This window comes from Hydra vulgaris, chromosome 02 (assembly GCF_038396675.1).
Source record: "Hydra vulgaris chromosome 02, alternate assembly HydraT2T_AEP".
Lineage (NCBI taxonomy): Eukaryota > Metazoa > Cnidaria > Hydrozoa > Anthoathecata > Hydridae > Hydra > Hydra vulgaris.
In genome coordinates, this window is record NC_088921.1 from 12,114,312 (window position 1) to 12,133,950 (window position 19,639).

A 19,639-nucleotide genomic window follows, 5' to 3' on the forward strand; every position below is an offset into this window, starting at 1 on the left:
ATAGTAGAACAGCAAGACCCAATAAACCAATTGTCACAGGATTTGCAAAGTATCCATCCTATCAATTGTCGTTAAGCTGTAATTTTATCTCCAAAAAAAAAGTCACAAGCTTGATAATTTTTAGAGCTCAAAGAATCGTCAGTTACTTTTTAAATTATGAACAAATTTTTATTCAAATAAAATACCATGGTGTGTATCCATTATAAAACTGTCAAAAGTTACTTGTAAATTTACAGGTAAATTTTACGTTCGCAACACTTATCAACATTTCACAATATTACTGCTCATTGTCTTCTTCGTTGTTTATCCATGAATGACCGAAGTTAGAGTATTTCAAAATTTCATTAATTTTATAAAAAAAGTAGTTAATTTTCAAAAATTAACAATTTTTTTTTTTGTAAATATAATTAATTTTGTGATTCTTAATAATACTAAGATTAAATACAATTATTTATTTTAATAATTTAATTATTTTAGATTTTCACAGTAAGCATTTTTTCAAATTAATGTTTTGCTATAGAATTATTTCAGCAGGTTGCATATAAACATTATTTTTTTATAGATTCATATTTACGAACTAATTAAAATTATTATTTGATAAAAAAAAGTTTGTAAAATTTGAGTTTGGCATGCTTTTTTTATATTTTTCCTTAAATTGATCGAAATTACATGGTGAACATACTTAGGCAATTTTACGGTATATATATATTTTTTTTTATTCAATTATTATTCTGATTCACTCCACAAAGCTGCAAGCAATTACTATTAAGCTGGGAGTTGGGTAATTCCTTGTCAATTGAGCCAGAAAATTTCAAAAATGTCACCATACGTCTCAGATTTTGCTGAATTTTATACAGTTGAGAGTACTTAGTAAAACAAGAAATTCTTGAAAATTTTAGCTTCTAGCTCCAAGAGGATCCTGAAATATGATCATTTTACTTTCAACTGATCTTGGCCAGGCCCCTCTTGTCCTCTCAGAACTGAGACCTTTGTATAAAGGTTCCAAGTCACATAGCTTTAAAAATATTTGATATTTTGACTTAAAAATTTGTACCTGACTGTTTTCAGGGTTGAAGAATCCAATGAAATAATCAAAAATATAAAAAAATATTCTAAAGTACCTGTAATTATCAATTTAAATCAATTTAGGCAATTTTTTATGTACCTGATTTTGATGCTCAAGAAACCCACGTGGCCTTGATGATATCAAAAAAAAATATTTTACACATTATTCTAAATTTTATGATCTTTCAGAAAACATAAGAATTTTGATCTGCAAGTATATGGATTTCCATATATGAATAAGGGGGCACAGGCCCCACTTTTTTGTAGCGGAATCTTGCAATACATTTTCCACTACCTTTCAGACTAGCTAGAGCTATGAAAGTTTCTGTATTTTTTTAGTGTCAATAAACGAGCATTTTAAAATTAAAAAAGAGCCCGAGAAACTAGGGGAGGGGGCTGGGGGCATGTGCCCCACTTTTTTGAGCAGAATCTTGAGATGGATTTTTCACTATCTTTCAGACAAGCTGCAGCTCTGAAACTTTCAGCATTTGTGTAGTCCTGATGAACATGCGTTAAAATTGTTTCAGGTTAGACGACCAGATGGTCCATGGGACTGGGGCACCTGGGACCATGCCCCCCTTTTTTTCTCCAAAAAAATTTTTTTTTTTTTTAAAAACACATAAATGTGTCAAAATTTAAGATAACTTTGAAAATATTATATTCAAAAATTGTTATTGCTTTATACTTGTTCCGTTTTACTTCATTATTTACAAAATAAAATACAAAAAAAAGAAAGTCAAGATAATGTTAAGATTAGCTTAGATGCATCGACGGTCAAAGTATAAAAACGTCCATTTGTTGTTACAGGTGCATCAATTATACAAGTTATGTTGGTAATTTGCACCCAACACTCATCTACTCTAGATGGCCAGAAAAGTTTATTAAAAGGACCATGCGGGTGCATGAGCGCATTATCATAACATCTTGCTCTATATTATCAATTTCATTGATCATACCAATCCAATCAAACGCATCATATTTACACATAATGAATTCACCCAATTTCAAGGCATCAATGTTAATTTGCTGGTCATTTTGAGAACTTTGAATTCCAGAAAAAGAAAAATGCCTGTTATATGAACATTTTCACTTGTTAGTTTAAAGCTAATAGTATCTATAGATTCTGGTTTAAATTGATGATAGCTCCTAGTTCCAGGAATTGTTCTACTTAGCTCAAAACGTGTTTTCAAAGTGGTGCGCAATTCTGTCAGTCTTTCTTTTTCAATCTTGAAAAAAATAATCCCTTTAATATTTTTAGTACAGTAATCAAACATTTTGTTACAATTCAATATCTGGTCATTTATGGGCCTTTGTAGACTTGCATTTGTAGTTAATCATTTTACAGTGCCACCAATACCATCACATAGTGACTTACCATGGCTTGTAGCAAAAAATGTCCACTCTGCATCAATGTCAAAATCATTTTTATGGAGACAGATATTGTAAAGGTTTTTGTGATTTTTATACTGTGCAGCACAGCCATCAGAAAAATAAAGAATCTTTGAAATTTTAGGATGATATTCTTTTAAATAGTTAACTATTTGTGTTTCAACTTGAAACAGAATGAGTTCCTGATGCTCCAACAGTTATACACCATTTTGGTCTTAAACTGCAAAACTTAGAAAATCCAATAACTTCTTGAGGATATTTAGTTTTAAAAAAAACATAAAGTTCTTTAAGATTACATAAAATAAGGCACTTTTGCATGTGTTGTTTTCTACCTACTGTTTTCTCTGGCATCTTCTCTATAGCAATCAAATTTCTTTAAATCAATCTTTCTACAATGACTTAGTTTATGACAAGTATCATTTAACTTTTTTCCAAAATCACATGAATCCATTCTTACTGTAACACTAAAAACAATTTGAGATTAATTTAAAAATGAGAAAACAATAGTAATTAATTTAATGAAAGCAACTTAAGCAATCACCATGGTAATACAAAACTAAACAGTGATTGATTTCTTTTATCTTACTTTGACAAAAAAAAAGTTTCCTTTTCACAAAGTTTAATTATACTCAATTTGTTAATGTTAAAAAGTGTAATGACAGGATGTTTTTTGTTTCTGTTAACAACTTGCTGTTACCATTTTAGAATTAGCAAAATATATTTTTCTTTTTTAATTCAAATTTTAAATATACAAAATAAAATTCTGTTAAAATCATTACTTTAGACTGTTTTTAATCTTATACATGCAAATCAAAATTTTTATAAACATTAAGCTTCTTAAAACATTTTTAAAAGATTATTGAACATAGAATGATCAAAACCAAATGGAACAAATATAAATCACAAAAATTTGGGAAGCAATGTTATCAATGTTTCCCAAATTTTTGGGAAACATTGATAACATTGTTAAACATATGAAATGTTTAACGTTGTTAAAAATGAAAATCTAAAAAAAAATTTGAAGACAATAGTTTTAAAGTTATCTTAAATAAGTTTTAAAAAAAAAAAAAATTTTTTTGAGAAAAAAAGTGGGGCATGGTCCCAGGTGCCCCAGCCCCATGGACTATCTGGTCATCTGACCTGAAACAATTTTAACGCATGTTCATCAGGACTACACAAATGCTGAAAGTTTCAGAGCTGCAGCTTGTCTGAAAGATAGTGAAAAATCCATCTCAAGATTCTGCTCAAAAAAGTGGGGCACATGCCCCCAGCCCTCTCCCCTAGTTTCTTGGGCTCTTTTTTAATTTTAAAATGCTCGTTTATTGACACTAAAAAAATACAGAAACTTTCATAGCTCTAGCTAGTCTGAAAGGTAGTGGAAAATGTATTGCAAGATTCCGCTACAAAAAAGTGGGGCCTGTGCCCCCTTATCCATATATGGAAATCCTTATACTTGCAGATCAAAATTCTTATGTTTTCTGAAAGATCATAAAATTTAGAATAATGTGTAAAATATTTTTTTTGATATCATCAAGGCCACGTGGGTTTCTTGAGCATCAAAATCAGGTACATAAAAAATTGCCTAAATTGATTTAAATTGATAATTACAGGTACTTTAGAATATTTTTTTATATTTTTGATTATTTCATTGGATTCTTCAACCCTGAAAACAGTCAGGTACAAATTTTTAAGTCAAAATATCAAATATTTTTAAAGCTATGTGACTTGGAACCTTTATACAAAGGTCTCAGTTCTGAGAGGACAAGAGGGGCCTGGCCAAGATCAGTTGAAAGTAAAATGATCATATTTCAGGATCCTCTTGGAGCTAGAAGCTAAAATTTTCAAGAATTTCTTGTTTTACTAAGTACTCTCAACTGTATAAAATTCAGCAAAATCTGAGATGTATGGTGACATGGCCTGGCTCAATTGACATGGAATTACTCAGTTCCTAGAAAGAAAAAAAAAAGTTATATAGCAAGGAAAGTATTGACAGAAGAATTGAAAAGTTGTAGGTTGTATGAGTTAGGAAAACATGAAAATGGGAGAGAGTTCCAAAGTGTTGAAGTGTGAGGGAAAAAACTAGAGAAAAAGTTTTTAGAGCATGCAGAGACAGATACAGTAAACGAATGAAAAAGCATTTTTGGAATTTCTTTTCCATTTTCTAGAAGTGAAAGAGCATCATTAGAAATATCAGCCCAAATATGACAACAGTATTCCAAACAGGGGTAAATAATTTGTAGAGAATGGGACCAGGAGTAAGAAAATAGCAAGCACAATAAAGAGAAGCAACCTTAGCCAATGTTAATTTAGCAATTGATTGTATACATGCAATTGATTGTTTCCATGAAAGGTCAATAGTAAGTGATAATCCAAGAAGACGTAAAGAAGAGGACTCAGTAAGAGTGTTGCCATTCATAAATATAAGAATGTCAACAGTATTGCAATAGTTGTTTATAGTAAATAACTGAGTTTTGTTAGAGTTAAAGTTCACAAGCCACTGCAAGCCCTAATCTGTTACATGAGTGATATCTTTAAAAAAAGTGAGATCTGTTACAGAAGTGAGATCTGTAGCAAATATGAGATCTGTAACAGATGGGTGATCTGCTACAGATGTGAGATCATATTCAGGTAAATAAACTATACTAGTAGTTTAAATGAAATTGAACTCAATAAACCTAACTTGAATAAAAAATAATTTTCTATTTGTTGAATATTTATAAATAACTACATACACGCAATTATATAAAAATATATTTTGTACATAATTACATATATACAAAATATATGTAATAATAAACAAAAAATAAATGTATAGATAATATACTATTTTTTTTAATATACTTATTTATAAATATATAAACAAAAATAATAAAATAGTTCTTTTCTTTTTTTTTATATAAAACGTGTAAACTTTTATTTAATTATTTTTATAATTACCAAAACAAAAAGTTCTGAAAAATAAAAAGGTGTATATTTACTCTATTCTTTCATAAATTTATTAATTTATAAAAGAACAAGTAGTAAGAAAATGGCCCAATAAAGAAAGGCATGAACTTTGAAAAGCAATCAAAGTAAATATTAATTTTGCATTATAACTATTGCTATATCATTATCATTATAGTTACCATAGTTATTTGTAACCATAGTTACCACTAGCAAAAAGAAGATTATAAGGAAGATTGTTATTAGAACAACATCAACAACAACAACAACAATAACAACAACAACAATAACAACAACAAAAACAATAACAACAACAACAATAACAACAACAACAATAACAACAACACAAAAATAAAACAACTGGAGAAACAACACAGGAAGAACTTCTGGAGAAATAACACAGGAACCTTCTGGTACCCCAAAAATTACTGGAAATGAAGGAGAGTTTTGTTGGTCAAAGACAATTTTAATACTGAAGTTGGAATTTTAGTATTTCAATACCTATAAAAAGATAATTGAGATAAATGATAATAGATAATTGAGATAATTGAGCATAATAGATTTAGTCGAAAGTCTTTAATAAATAAAGAACACGTTTTAATCTCTACACTTCCTTTCAATCTGCAATAGATTAAAAAATAACAATAATAATAACAAACGTGCAACCTTTTGTTTTGTTGCAACACTTAACAGTAAAATAAAAAAACTGAAATTTATTGTCAGACAGTCAGTTGTTACGTCAAGTTGTTATATCAAAGTTGTTATATCAAAATTATTTTAATTTAAATTAGATCAAAAAAGTTTGCTTACTTTTATACTTTTATATATATATATATATATATATATATATATATATATATATATATATATATATATATATATATATATATATATATATATATATAATAGTTATATATATATATATATAAAATAGTTATATATATATATTTATATAAGAGCGATTTTTTTCAAACTAGCGGCTTTTGACTTGTTTTGTTGATGTATGTTTTTTTGGGTTGTTTTGTCATGGTTTTAAAATTACGTTAATTCAGACGTTTTTTTTCGCTATCATTGATTATTAAATTATTGTAATGATTTTGGGTTGCATAAGTTGCTCATTTTTCTTACACTTTTAATTGGTTAACATAATTTGAATAAGGTATCAATGACAGCGTTAGAATTTATTAAAGACTCTATTGTTGTTTTGTTGATTTTTTTTTTTTAATTTAATAAGGTATACTGCTTTCTGATTGTCTAAGGTTTATTTATTCTAAAAGTACCTATTTGGTTTTATATGTCTTAAAAAGAAAGTTATTAGTGTTTTTATGTTTCTATTAGTATTTTAATTTATTGTGTTTTCATGTTTTCTTTCTGTGGTATGGTAAATGATTTATTTAGTTATTTTTAATTATATTGTAGATCTATTCTTTTAATATCATATCATCAAAAAAATAAAGGTGCTTTACAAATTTGAGGTTAGCTGGGTTTTGGCTACGTGTAGTGAGTCCTTTTTTACTGCAATATGGAAAAGGTGTAAGTCGCAGGGTAAAGCATAAGTGGCGAAAACATTTGTCTGACGGGATAAACTAGTTATTAGTGCTGATCCTCATCGAAACGCCAGTAATAATAGACATGCCTCTGAGGAGGTTTTTATTACTTAATCACTACACAAATTATATTTACACATTAGCATTAATATTTTTTTCCATTCTGAGGCCTTACATTGTGGTATGCATACATTGTGGTCATGCATACTTTTTATTTTGTATATTATTTTTGCTTTTATAAGTTTTTGTTATTTTTTGTTGTATATCTTTGTTTATTTTAGGTGTTTATAAAAAAAATTTATAAATCAAAGTAATAGACATATTGATCCACCCAATTTAGAGAATCTTTAAAATAATGAGAACTTGCTAAATCTGGCCAAAATAAATAGTCTTTAAGATACTTGTGAATGAATGGAAGAAATCGTTTTCTAAACATTCATCAATATAGATCAATGAATTATTTGCTACAGCCTAGGAAGTGCGAAACGATGGCTCAAGCATACCACGGTCAGATATGGCTATGCAAAACAAAAGTACTTTTTATCATCGATGACCAGAAGCAATTTTGTGTTATATCTTTGCCTTTAATTGTTGTTCTATAGTGTATTTTGAAGTCTTTTCACGTTTTCTATATTTAATGTTCATTTTTTTAACTGACAACGCATTGCCTATTGATTTACACTGTATTTAAAACTTATTTTTCTCTAACTGACCCCTTTTCGATTGTTGACAAGTCTCGTTAAAACCCCTTTTTGATTTGTTGATAAGTGCTTTCTATCAGAAAAGGATTGAACAGTTTCAAGTTTTTTTAGGTTATCATATATTGTACTTCGAGCAAATCCTTTCTTTTCAAAATGATTTATGATTGCTTTTTTTTTTTATTTTAGGTTTATTTACAAAAAAACATTTCGAGTTGCTTTCAAAACAATTCTTGTTCAGCTGCAATTAACCTAATTTTAGATAATTGTGTTTCAAATAATAAAGTTTATATTTTATGTTAGCAAAACAAATTATTATGCTCAAATAATTAAATTCAGATTTATCCGATAATTTCAGAATCACCCATTAAAATTTATTAGAATTATTATTAGTAAGTAATAAAAGTATATGAGTTTAATTATAATTAATTTAATTATAAGTTTGAAATAAAAAAAGTTCTTTTAAGAATAATAAAGTAATAAGATCTAAGAGGTAATAAGATCTGAACCATGTGTCAGAGACTTTGTTTAGGACTTTATTTACGACTTAAAGGTTTGACTATTAAGAGAAGATTATAAATAAATTAAATTATATAAAAGATTCTTTAAAAGTTTCTAGAATAATAAAACTTCTTTTATTTAATCTGAGAATATTTAAATATATATATATATATATATATATATATATATATATATATATATATATATATATATATATATATATATATATATATATATGTATATATATATATATATATATATATATATATATATATATATACATATATATATATATATATATATATATATATATATATATATATATATATATATATATATATGTATATATATAGGGGAGAGGGGGGCAAGTTGATATGGGGGCAAATTGATACAAAGCTAATAAAACAGCTATTACACTAATTGCGCAAATAAGATTTGGTACGGGAAATAGCTTTTTAGTTCCGTAACGTCCGATGTAAAAAGATTTCCGTTCATTTCAAAATTGATCAAGCTGGGAAGCATTTTGTAAATCGAGCAACTATTGAAAAAAACTGACAACGTGTTTTGTAAGAGATTTTACAAAAAAGGTAAGTACATTAGGCTCATCAACCCTTCTATAACTTTAACAAAACATTGCTAAATGATATTGTATATGTCATTTGTCTGTTTATTGCTTCTGTTAAAATTTAACTTGAATTTAATGCAATGTGCCCTAAAGGGGCACGTTGATACAGACCACTTGGGGCAAATTGATACACTGTATCATCTTACCCTTTTGGTAAAGCATTTGAATATGGTCAAAAATATTTTTGTTTATGCATTTGCATTAATGCAATTAAATTGTTTGGTGTAGACTTTTTTTTTCTCGCAGAGTTAATAAATAGGTAAATAGGCCTAACAAAACATTGTTAGGCCTTTGGCCTAATTATTATTAATACCACCATTTAAAACTTTTGCAATCCAATCTTTTGAATTGCAATCCGACTAAGTTGTTTCATTCTTATACGCCATGTTTCTAAAGAAACGCGCCCAAATTTCAAAATCAACCAATGAAAATTATAACAGAGTTTAAGTTGCTGTTTTTGTATATTTGTAAACACTTTAAAAGATCGTAGTGTAATTATATTGGTATTAAATATAAATTTGGTATAAAATTGGTATTAAATATAAATTACCAGAGAAAGTAAACATTTTAAATTTTTTATATTTTCAGATGGTGCGAACATATAAAAGAAAAACTACTTTTGGGGCTTCATTGGAAGTCCTTAAACTTGCTGCTGAGGAAGTCATTTCAAAAAAGCAAAGTCTCAGAACTGTCGCCTTGACCCATGGCTTAGATAAAATGACATGATTTCGTTTCTGCAAAAAAGCCAAGGAAGAAGTTTCCATATCTGGTTATTCCAAACACAAACTATTTGTTACTGCTGCAGAGGAGCAAGAACTTGTTAATTATCTGCTAGGCGCAGCGAAAATGTTTTTTGGTCTTTTGCCAAAAGAAACAAGAAAGCTTGCATATCAGTATGCTAAGAGTCTACATAAAATAATTCCTTGTTCCTGGCATGCCATTCAATCTGCAGGAGTAGACTGGTTTAAAGGGCTCATGAAAAGACATGAAAATGTCCTGTCTATCAGAATGCCCAAGGTCACTTCTTTAAGTAGAATTACAAGTTTTAACAGGACAAATGTTGATTTGTTTTACAACAATTTAGAGAGCCTGTACACTCGTTTCCATTTCGAACCACACAACATTTGGAATGTGGATGAGACTGGACTAACCAGTTCAGAAACCATCAAAAATAGTAGCTCCAAAAGGCATCAAACAAGTGGGAGCTGTAACAAGTGCAGAGAGGGGTAAATTAGTAACCTTGTGCTGTGGAGTCAATGCCTTGGGACATGCATGTCCTCCAATGCTCATATTTCCTAGGGTAAGGTATATTGAACGAATGGTAGATGGAGGTCCCCCCGGCTCTGTTGGAGCATATCATATTTCTGGCTGGATGACAAGGGAGAATTTTTTTCTATTTTTGAAACATTTTGTGAAACATTGTAAACCAACAGTTGAACAACAAATAATGTAATCACAAGTAATGCATTCAAGCTTGCCATGTCACCTGCTAATATACAGTCAGGCTTCGAATCTACAGGGATTTTTCCTTTCAATCGTTTTCGGATTGACGCTGTCCTGTTTTTGCCCTCGTCTGTTAGTGATAGGCCAGATCCTGTAGTTTCTGGAGGTGTCAATTCTGCTTTGAACGTGGAGGAAATTGCTACTGCTGAAAACAATGGTCATCTTCAAGTAGACGTCACTATGAACTTAGCTTCATTTGAATTTCAACCGTTGACATAAGCTCTTTCAGATTCGTTAGCGATATGCAAGGAAAATCCAGTAGCTTCCACATCTGCTGGAACTATTTTTTGTGCCAATAGTCAAGCTATAGCCTCGCCCTATGTGGTATGGCCACCTCCTAAAGCCGGACCACGCAGCCAGAGAAAACAGGGTGAAACACGTAATTTGACCGATACACCAGAAAAACTGGCTATTGACCTGGCAGAACAAAAGAAAAAGAAAAAAGGAGAACCAAAGTCTAAATTGGTTGCAGCCATATCAAAAAATAAAACTGTAAGGACTTCATTTTAAATTCAAATGAAAACATTGATGATAGTGTCTGTCTTGTGTGTGGCAAGCCCTATTCAAATAGTAGATCAAGGGAAACTTGGGTTCAGTGTGTAGACTGTAAATTGTGGGCCCATGAAGAATGTACAGATGGTACTCCTGCTTTTATTTGTGAAAATTGTTTAGAGTGATTAAAAAAAAACATATCTTTTTTTAGTTTGTTTACTTAATCTTTTGTGTTTGTTTACCTGTTTACCTAATCTTTTGTGTTTTTTTACCTAATCTTTTGTGTTTGATTACTTAATTAGTTTTTTAAAGCTTCATTTTTAAGTCTTATTAAATGTATCAACTTGCCCCATGGTGTGTATCAACTTGCCCCAACATGGAGCATGTTGATACACAAATCTTTACCTTACTTTTTGTGCTGTATTTATTATAATTATGTTCTAATCAATAAAATTATGGTACTAAAATATGCAGGATACTTAGTGTAACGTATACAAGTTATTATTTCCACTCTAAGTATAAAATTTAGCTTTTAATGTCAGAAAATGTAAAAAGTGTATCAATGGCCCCCCTCTCTCCTATATATTATATATTATATATTGTCAAATCTTTGATATTATTTTTTTAACAAAATCATTTCTCACAAGACTGTAAGCAACCATTAAATCGAGAGTTAGAGTTGAGAAAAAAGTTGAAATCTGTAAGTTATACCAATCAGGGAGATTAAAAAAAATTGTAAAGCATTAATATTCCAAAATAATTTAAAGATTTTTTTAAACACATATATAAACACATATATAACCTATATAACTGTTTTATCTAACAAACAGAACTGAAAAATTTTTGTATAAACTAATGACTTAGCTTTAAATTGCTATAAATATATTAATGACTTTGCTATATGATTATTCTGTATTTTATATTTTTTTAAAAGAATAAAATAAATCTTTTTTATAAATTTTATTTATTACTTTCTTTTTTGAACTTTTTCTAAAAAAAAAAAACAACAACTAATAATTGCAACAAATTATAAACTAATATTTAATAATTGTTTACTTTTTAGTATATTTTCAAAATAGTAAAACGTATACTTTCAAAACTATTTAGCAAGTGTTTATCAGAGTCTTGTTTTTCAGCCTGTTGGAAAGCGGCATCTGTTACTCCTATTTTCAAAAAATCTAGAGAGTGATCTGATTTGTCTCACTACTGTCACATTAGTTTTTTTTATATGATAAGCAAGATTTTTGAATCTTTAATTAACAAACACTTAATCTCTCATCTTGAATTTAATAACCTACTTTCTGATCATCAATATGGATTATGATCTCCTTGTTCTACAGCTGATTTGCTAACAGTAATAAACAATAGGTTTTATTGTGTATTAGATAGAGGTGGAGAGGCTAAAGCTATTGCTCTCGATATTTCTAAAGTCTTTGATTAAGTTTGACATGCCAAACTATTCATTAGCTCTCTTTTTACAGTGAATCAGGTAACATATTATACATCATGAAGATTATTAAATCAACCTCAACATAATGAAGATTATTAAATCCTTACTTACTAATCGTAGTTGGCTGCAAGAGCAGGCCCAACTGTGTTTACAATGCATTTTTGCACCTTGTCTAAAAGAGAAATGAGTGCTGTCCATGAAAAGGAAGAATTCAATAATCTTAAAGATGTTACCAGATACATCATAAGAAAAAAGCTTTTGGAGGAGATCAACATGCCAAACTTTATCAAAAACTTTAGAAATGTCAAAAGCGATAGCCTTAACCTCTCCACCTTTATCTAATGTACGATAAAATTTGAAGATTGTAGAGTAAGATAACAATTTACAGAGAGATAGAGGGATAGCTTTAACCTCTCCACCTTTATCTAATTCATGATAAAATTGGTTATTACTGTGAACAAATCAGCTGTAGAATGAGAAGATCAAGCCCATATTGATGATTAGAAAGTAAGTTATTAGATTCAAGATGAGAGATTAAGTGTTTATATTAATAAGTGATTTAAAAACCTTGCATATAATATAAAGAAGACCAATGGAACGGTAGTTAGACGAATTAGATCATTTTTTGGATTTTTTGAAAATGGGGATAACGGATGACGCTTTCCAGCATGCTGGAAAACAAGACTCTGATAAGCACTTGTTAAATAGTTTTGAAAATATAGGCGACAGCTCCGGAGAACACTTCTGCAAGACTATAACAGGTATGTTGTCCTGAACACAAGCTGTAGTCTATGCACTTTAGATACAGAAGCTGGAGTAATACAAATGTCAAGCAATGGATCAACTTGTTTGACGGCTACATCAGTGGATCAACTTGTTTGACGGCTATACCAGAAGTCACGAGAGCCTAACTTTTGTGATGAAATACAAGATTTTATGACCTGAGAATAGCGGGCTTTGGCATAAAAGAAAAGCTTTACAATGGTTTCTATCAGTAATAAACAGACCTCTGTTTTTTGTAAAATTGTTTTGCTGATAGATATGGAAGTAACCGTTTTTAATTGGAAATTTCAATTGGAAATTTTAATTGGAAATTTCAGATGATGAACTTTCCAATTAAAAATTTTCCAATTCAAAAAGATGAGATGGAAAATTGACTATTTGAGTTAGAGATTGAGAAAGGCAAAAGATTACTCTCATGTTACTCGTCATTCAATTAAGTCTTATCTTTTAACTGCGACTGTTTCTTAGTACTCCAAAAATTCTTACTCGCCAAGTCTTTTTTCTTGAAACATAGATTATTTGCAATTTGCTTCCTCTATCTTGTTTTCCTTACTTATACAATTTGCAATTTTTTAAATCAACTGTTACTCGTTATCTTGCTTTATAAACTTCATCTTTTCTCTTTCAGTAACTTTCAACTCTAATAGTCATTCCTTGCAGCCTAGCTTGAAGTGAAGATGTTTGAAAAAAAAAAAAGTTGTTAGCAATTAAGTTGTTAGCAATTTTTCAATTTTCCATTTATATTTAATTTATTAGAAATTATTACTTGAATATTTTTGAGTTTTTTATTATTTCATTGTTTTTAACTTCCAAATGTATCATTTAAACTATTTTAAATATTATACAAAAAGTTTTTAATTTATTACTATTAATCTGTGAAGGTGTAAATATGCTACATGTTGATAACAAAGGATTATCAGCACTTGGATGTTGCCTTGCAATATTCTAATCTAATATTTTAATATTATAATATTCAAATAAAAAGCAAAGTTTAAACTTTTAGTTTTAGTTTTACTTTGGCCAACTCTTTCAACTTTCAACTTCGCCCAAATCTTTCTTTAACTTAAACTTATTTGAATGGATTAAGAAGATGTAATAACAAGGGTAAACAATAATTTAAAAAACAATAAGAGGGTAATAACAATAATTTAGAAAAAAAAATTTCCACGACTGTTTTCACCAAAGACATTTGTGTCTTTGGTGTAAATTGTAACTAACTTACAAGTTAATGCAATTTTTTTAAATAACAAGAAATGATAAATATTACAAAAACATCAAGGAATGTAAATAATATTAAATTTTTATACCTGATTCTGGGGTGTCAATAAACACTACTTCACTTAAAGGACTTTTTGCACCTTCACTTGAGTAAAACATTGCAAAGGAATACTTGGAAAATGGTTTAAGTCCATTTACAATAACACTTGAGCCATGTAATTTGAAGATTTCAACACCATCTATTATTTTATAAAATGAAAATATTATATAGTTATAAAACATGCTTTTACTCAAGTACTGTTATGTTTTTATCACACAAAAGAAATACTGTGAATGTGATAGAAGGAAAATGGGTCAGGGTTTGATAAGTCAAAAATGACAACAAAAGTAAATTAGAATATAAAACTGTGACATGTGTTAAAATGCTTAATTTTTTTTATATTTTAGCTCAGTCCCAAGCAAAGTAACTTTAATACCAATACATATCTATATATCTATACTCGAGATATAGATATACTATATCTCGCAGTATCTTAGCAACTGAAAAACCCTGCAGTATCTTGGTAAACCCTGAAAAAACAGCATACCTTGAATAATATGATTAAGTACTTCGAAATTATTTTGTGGAACATAAACTTCCCAACTTATGCAAACTGAAAACGCACTTTTCACTAAAGAATTTTTTTTAATCAAAATAAGTGAATGTAAACAAAACAGTTTTTAATCAATAAAAATGAATGTTAACAAAACATTTTAAACTTAACTAAAAGACAAGCAACCTTTGACTAAAGGTGAAGGGGGTTTAGGAAGATCTTCTATGCTCAATAAAATACTATTCAATTTGTCTAAAATTTCTGAGTTCAAGTTATATGTTTCATAGATTTCCTAAAAAGTAAGAGACTAAAATATAATTATAAAAATACAAAAAACAAATTAATTTAAAAGATATAAAAAAAACTACAACTACCATCATCATCAGTTTTATATTTTTATCATCTCTCAATATTACACAACTTTTTTTATGACAGGTCAGTGACTTTAAGAAGCTATAAACCAAATTAGTTAACCATATTCATAAAGTAATAAAAATTATATTAAATAATAATAAAATAATATAGTTAAGTAACAAATATTTTAAAAATAGTATCAAATGTAAAACAAATTATATTGTACTAAATAAACTTACAACAGTGAAAACAAAGAAAGATCGTGATCGTGAGTATTCTTTAGAAAGCTAACAATACCAAACAACATCTTTTCCATACTTTGATGCTCTAATATACGTTGATTGCCATGCTTATTTGAAGCAAGCAAACCTAAAGCAAAGCATGACCCCTTTCTGGTCTCAGCTTTACTTGCAAATAGCAAATTCACCAGTTTTTCAATCTATTAAAAGAAAAAATAAAGCTCTACTTTTAAATGAAACTAATCAATAAAAAGAATCTTTAAAAGAACATTTAAAAAATATATACCATCTCACTTGATTCATTTAAAGAAAGCATGTTTCTCTGACCACTTTCTATGTTAAATAAACAAGCAATTGTAAGAACAATATTATACTGGCAGTCGACCAAATCAAGCGCGCTGATAAAAGTAAGAAAATACTTTTGAACACATCTTTGATTTATAATACGAGCACACCCTTCTTCAGTAGATGTTATTCTAGTTATAAATAAATACATATATACAAACATACATATATATATATAAATATATATATATATATATATATATATATATATATATATATATAAAATAATATACATGTATATATACTTATATAGTAATATATATGCATTATGTTCATATATATATATATATATATATATATATATATATATATATATATATATATGTATATGTATATATAATATATACAAATATATGTATATATATGTATATATATATATATATATATATATATATATATATATATATATGTATATAATGTATATATATATATATACTTATATATATATATTTAAATATATATATATAAATATATATATATATATATAATAATATATATGTATATAAACTTATATATTAATATATATGCATTATGTGCATATATATATATATATATATTTATATATAAATAAATATATAAATATATATATATACATTTATCTCTCTCTCTCTCTCTCTCTCTCTCTCTCTCTCTCTCTCTCTCTATATATATATATATATATATATATATATATATATATATATATATATATATATATATATATATATATATATATATATATATATATATATATAAATATATATATACATATATATATATATATAAATATATATATATATATATATATAAAGATAGATAGATAAATGTATATATATATATTTATATTTATATATATATATATAAATATATATATATATATAAATATATATATATATATAAATATATATATATATATATATATTTATATATATATATATATATATATATTTATATATATATATATATATAAATATATATATATATATATTTATATAGATATATATATATGTATATGTTAATATATATATATTAGGGAAAAAAACACATACTCAAACTTTTTAGTCCCTCTGTAATAAGCTTATAACTAATAATTTAATATTTCACGACCAGGAGGTAATCACTGATATAGGGTGGTAGCCCTCCTATCAAGATCAAATGGCTCTTGGATCAAACCAAGAAAAGAAAGTGAAAGAACTAATTGCTTTTGCAATTAACCAAGTCAAGAGCTAATGGAGAGGATTGACAATCTGGAGCAAATTGTCATTGATAAAGAAGTTGTAATCAATAAAATGAAATTGAATCTTGAAATCCTTGAGAAAAACAAAGTTTGTTTAAACGACACTAACAGTAAGATTTCAAAATACAGCAACTTTGTAGCAGCCTTAGCAAAACCAGGATTACAAGCTAACACAGCTCTTGTTAGTGCCATTTCTGCAAATGCTAAAGCGACTGAAAACAAAGCTAAAAAAGCTATTTTGTAGGCATGTTTCCCTTTAATACTGTAGACCAGATTCCGGACGAATCCACAAGAACCAAAAAAGTAAAAGAAATAGTATCATCTTTAAAAATTAATGCAAAGATTGTATCTACTCGAAGAATTAAGCCCAAATTTAGTCCAACTAATGATGCAGTAAACAGCTCAAATACCAGAAACAACCAAAATTCAATTATTGTTGAATTCGACAGTGCAGAATCCAGAAACATGGTATTAGCAGCAGCACCAAATCTTTCCAAAACAGAACACAAGAATGTTTTCATCAGACCAGATCGAACAATTGCGCAGCAAGCTGAGCTTAACAAGCTTAACTTTGAGAAGAAAGAGGCAAACAGAAATCTTGAAAAAAATTGGTAACCTAGATAAACCATTTCCATTTGTCATCCGCAGCGATAGGGTCCGCTGCATTGATGTATCTAAGACCCTTGAAATCAACGCCCGTTCAATACACCCATTTGCTGAATGGCAAAAAGCCCATATTGCTCGCTCGAAACGAGTCAATACACAATAATATCGAGTGTACTAATATACCATTCAACTCAGCTCAAAGCTGTTCAAACTAGCCATTAAATACTTATATACGCCAAGAAAGTAACTCAAATCATTTATACTTTTACTACACAAAGGCTTGTTCACTGAACAACAAACTGATTTTGCTTGAAGCCCTGGCATACACTTTTAAATACAATGCTATTTTTATAACTGAAACTTGGGCTAACATCAACAGCTCGATGCACATGCATGGTTATAAACTATACTGCAACAACAGGGAAGGTCAAGGAGGTGGTGTTGCAATCTATATAAATGATAAACTAAATTTGTTTGAAGTGAATATGCATCCATTAAACTGCAAATCTGTTGAGCAAATATGGTGTAATTTACTGTAACATTAGAAGAAGAGAACATTTTGCTAGGGTGTATGTATAGACCTCCTCCTAAACACAATGATGAGCCACTTTATCAGATCATCGATTTGTACATACTCTTGAAGATCGCTATATATTTCAAGTGGTTAATTTTCCTTCATTCTGCAACTCAAATAGCAAATATAAAAGTTTTCTTGATTTAAATTTTACTGAATCATCCAATTGCATCTACAATATCGAACCTCTTCCTCCGCTTTGTAATACCTCCAACCAATACCACCTGTCTATTAAATGGCATCTGGCTACCGCCGACACTATAAAAAGACCTCTTTTTGTGCAATTGAATTTGTATTATAAACTAGCAGACTTCAAAAATCTGAATCTTGATTTCAAAAATATTGACTTAGATGTTTTGTTTACTTCTAAGAACACATCACAATGTTACAAAATTTTTCTCATTGAGTACAATTGTTTGTGCAATAAATGGATACCTTGTAGTAAGAAATTATTTCATAAAACTCAACCACCATGGATGAATGATCAGCTACGTAATCTTATTGCAAAAAAGAAACATTTATGGATTTTAGTCCAGCAAACCAGATCCCGTATTATACCACTTCACAATGAATGTAAGCAGGTTCGCAACCAAATTAAAAAATACGATCATTATATAAATAATCTTAAATTATTTATATAATGATCAAATTTGCCATATCGCAGAACAACAACATGGATTTGTTAGGAACAAATCCTGCATCACCAACCTTTTGGAGTCAATGAACATTATTTCTTCATCTTTGGCGGATAAGCAATTAGTTTATATAATCTTTCTTGATTTTGCTAAGGCTTTTGACACTGTACTGCATCAACGTCTTATGCATAAACTAAAAGCCTTCGGTATCACTGAAAAACTACTTTGCTGGATTGGTGACTTTCTCACTAACCGAAAACAGAGTTGTGCTTGGGGAATACAAGTCCAGCTGGGAAAACGTAACTATCGGTGTACCACAGGGTAGTGTCTTGGGTCCACTTTTGTTCATCCTTTACATAAACGATTTGCCATCAGTTATCAATTACTTCCCTTGTAAGTTGTATGCAGATGACTGCAAAATTATTGCTCATATTAAAGATGCTTCAGACTCAGACAAGCTTCAATTAGATTTAAATGCTATCACGGAATGGTCTAAAAAACGGTACATGAAGCTAAACTACAAAAAATGCAAATTGATCCAAATGGGTAAAAACAACCCCCCAAAAAATTACTATACATTTGATGCAGCATCTTTGACCAACGTTAACATTTTAAAATCTGAAAAAAAGCACGATCTTGGCATTACCATTACCTCGAATGGCAAATAGGACACACACACTTCGGAAATTGCATCTAAAGCTAACAACATTTTAGGATGGATGAAAAATACAATCATAAGCAGAGAAGCAAAATTATGGAAGAAATTATACACAGTGTATATAAGGCCACATTTAGAATTTGCTACCCCAGCCTGTAATAATTATTCAAAATTTGCAATACAACGCATAGAATGTATCCAGAAG

General features: G+C 28.6%; 1 protein-coding gene across 3 annotated transcripts in view; it reads right to left on the reverse strand.

The window, feature by feature from the left end:
- The window catches only part of LOC136076745 (uncharacterized), a 54,348-nt gene that overhangs the window by 13,570 nt on the left and 21,139 nt on the right, over positions 1 to 19,639 (reverse strand). For all 3 annotated transcript variants that reach the window (XR_010636552.1, XM_065790149.1, XM_065790148.1), the window contains exons 4-9: positions 15,687 to 15,876; positions 15,401 to 15,600; positions 15,182 to 15,260; positions 14,994 to 15,099; positions 14,802 to 14,885; positions 14,304 to 14,453 (exon numbers count right to left, since the gene is read on the reverse strand). Coding sequence is in view for 2 of the 3 variants with exons in the window: in XM_065790149.1 (XP_065646221.1) it covers positions 14,304 to 14,453; positions 14,802 to 14,885; positions 14,994 to 15,099; positions 15,182 to 15,260; positions 15,401 to 15,600; positions 15,687 to 15,876 (809 nt within the window). In the remaining variant the exon portion in view is untranslated. The remainder of the gene's footprint in view (positions 1 to 14,303; positions 14,454 to 14,801; positions 14,886 to 14,993; positions 15,100 to 15,181; positions 15,261 to 15,400; positions 15,601 to 15,686; positions 15,877 to 19,639) is intronic.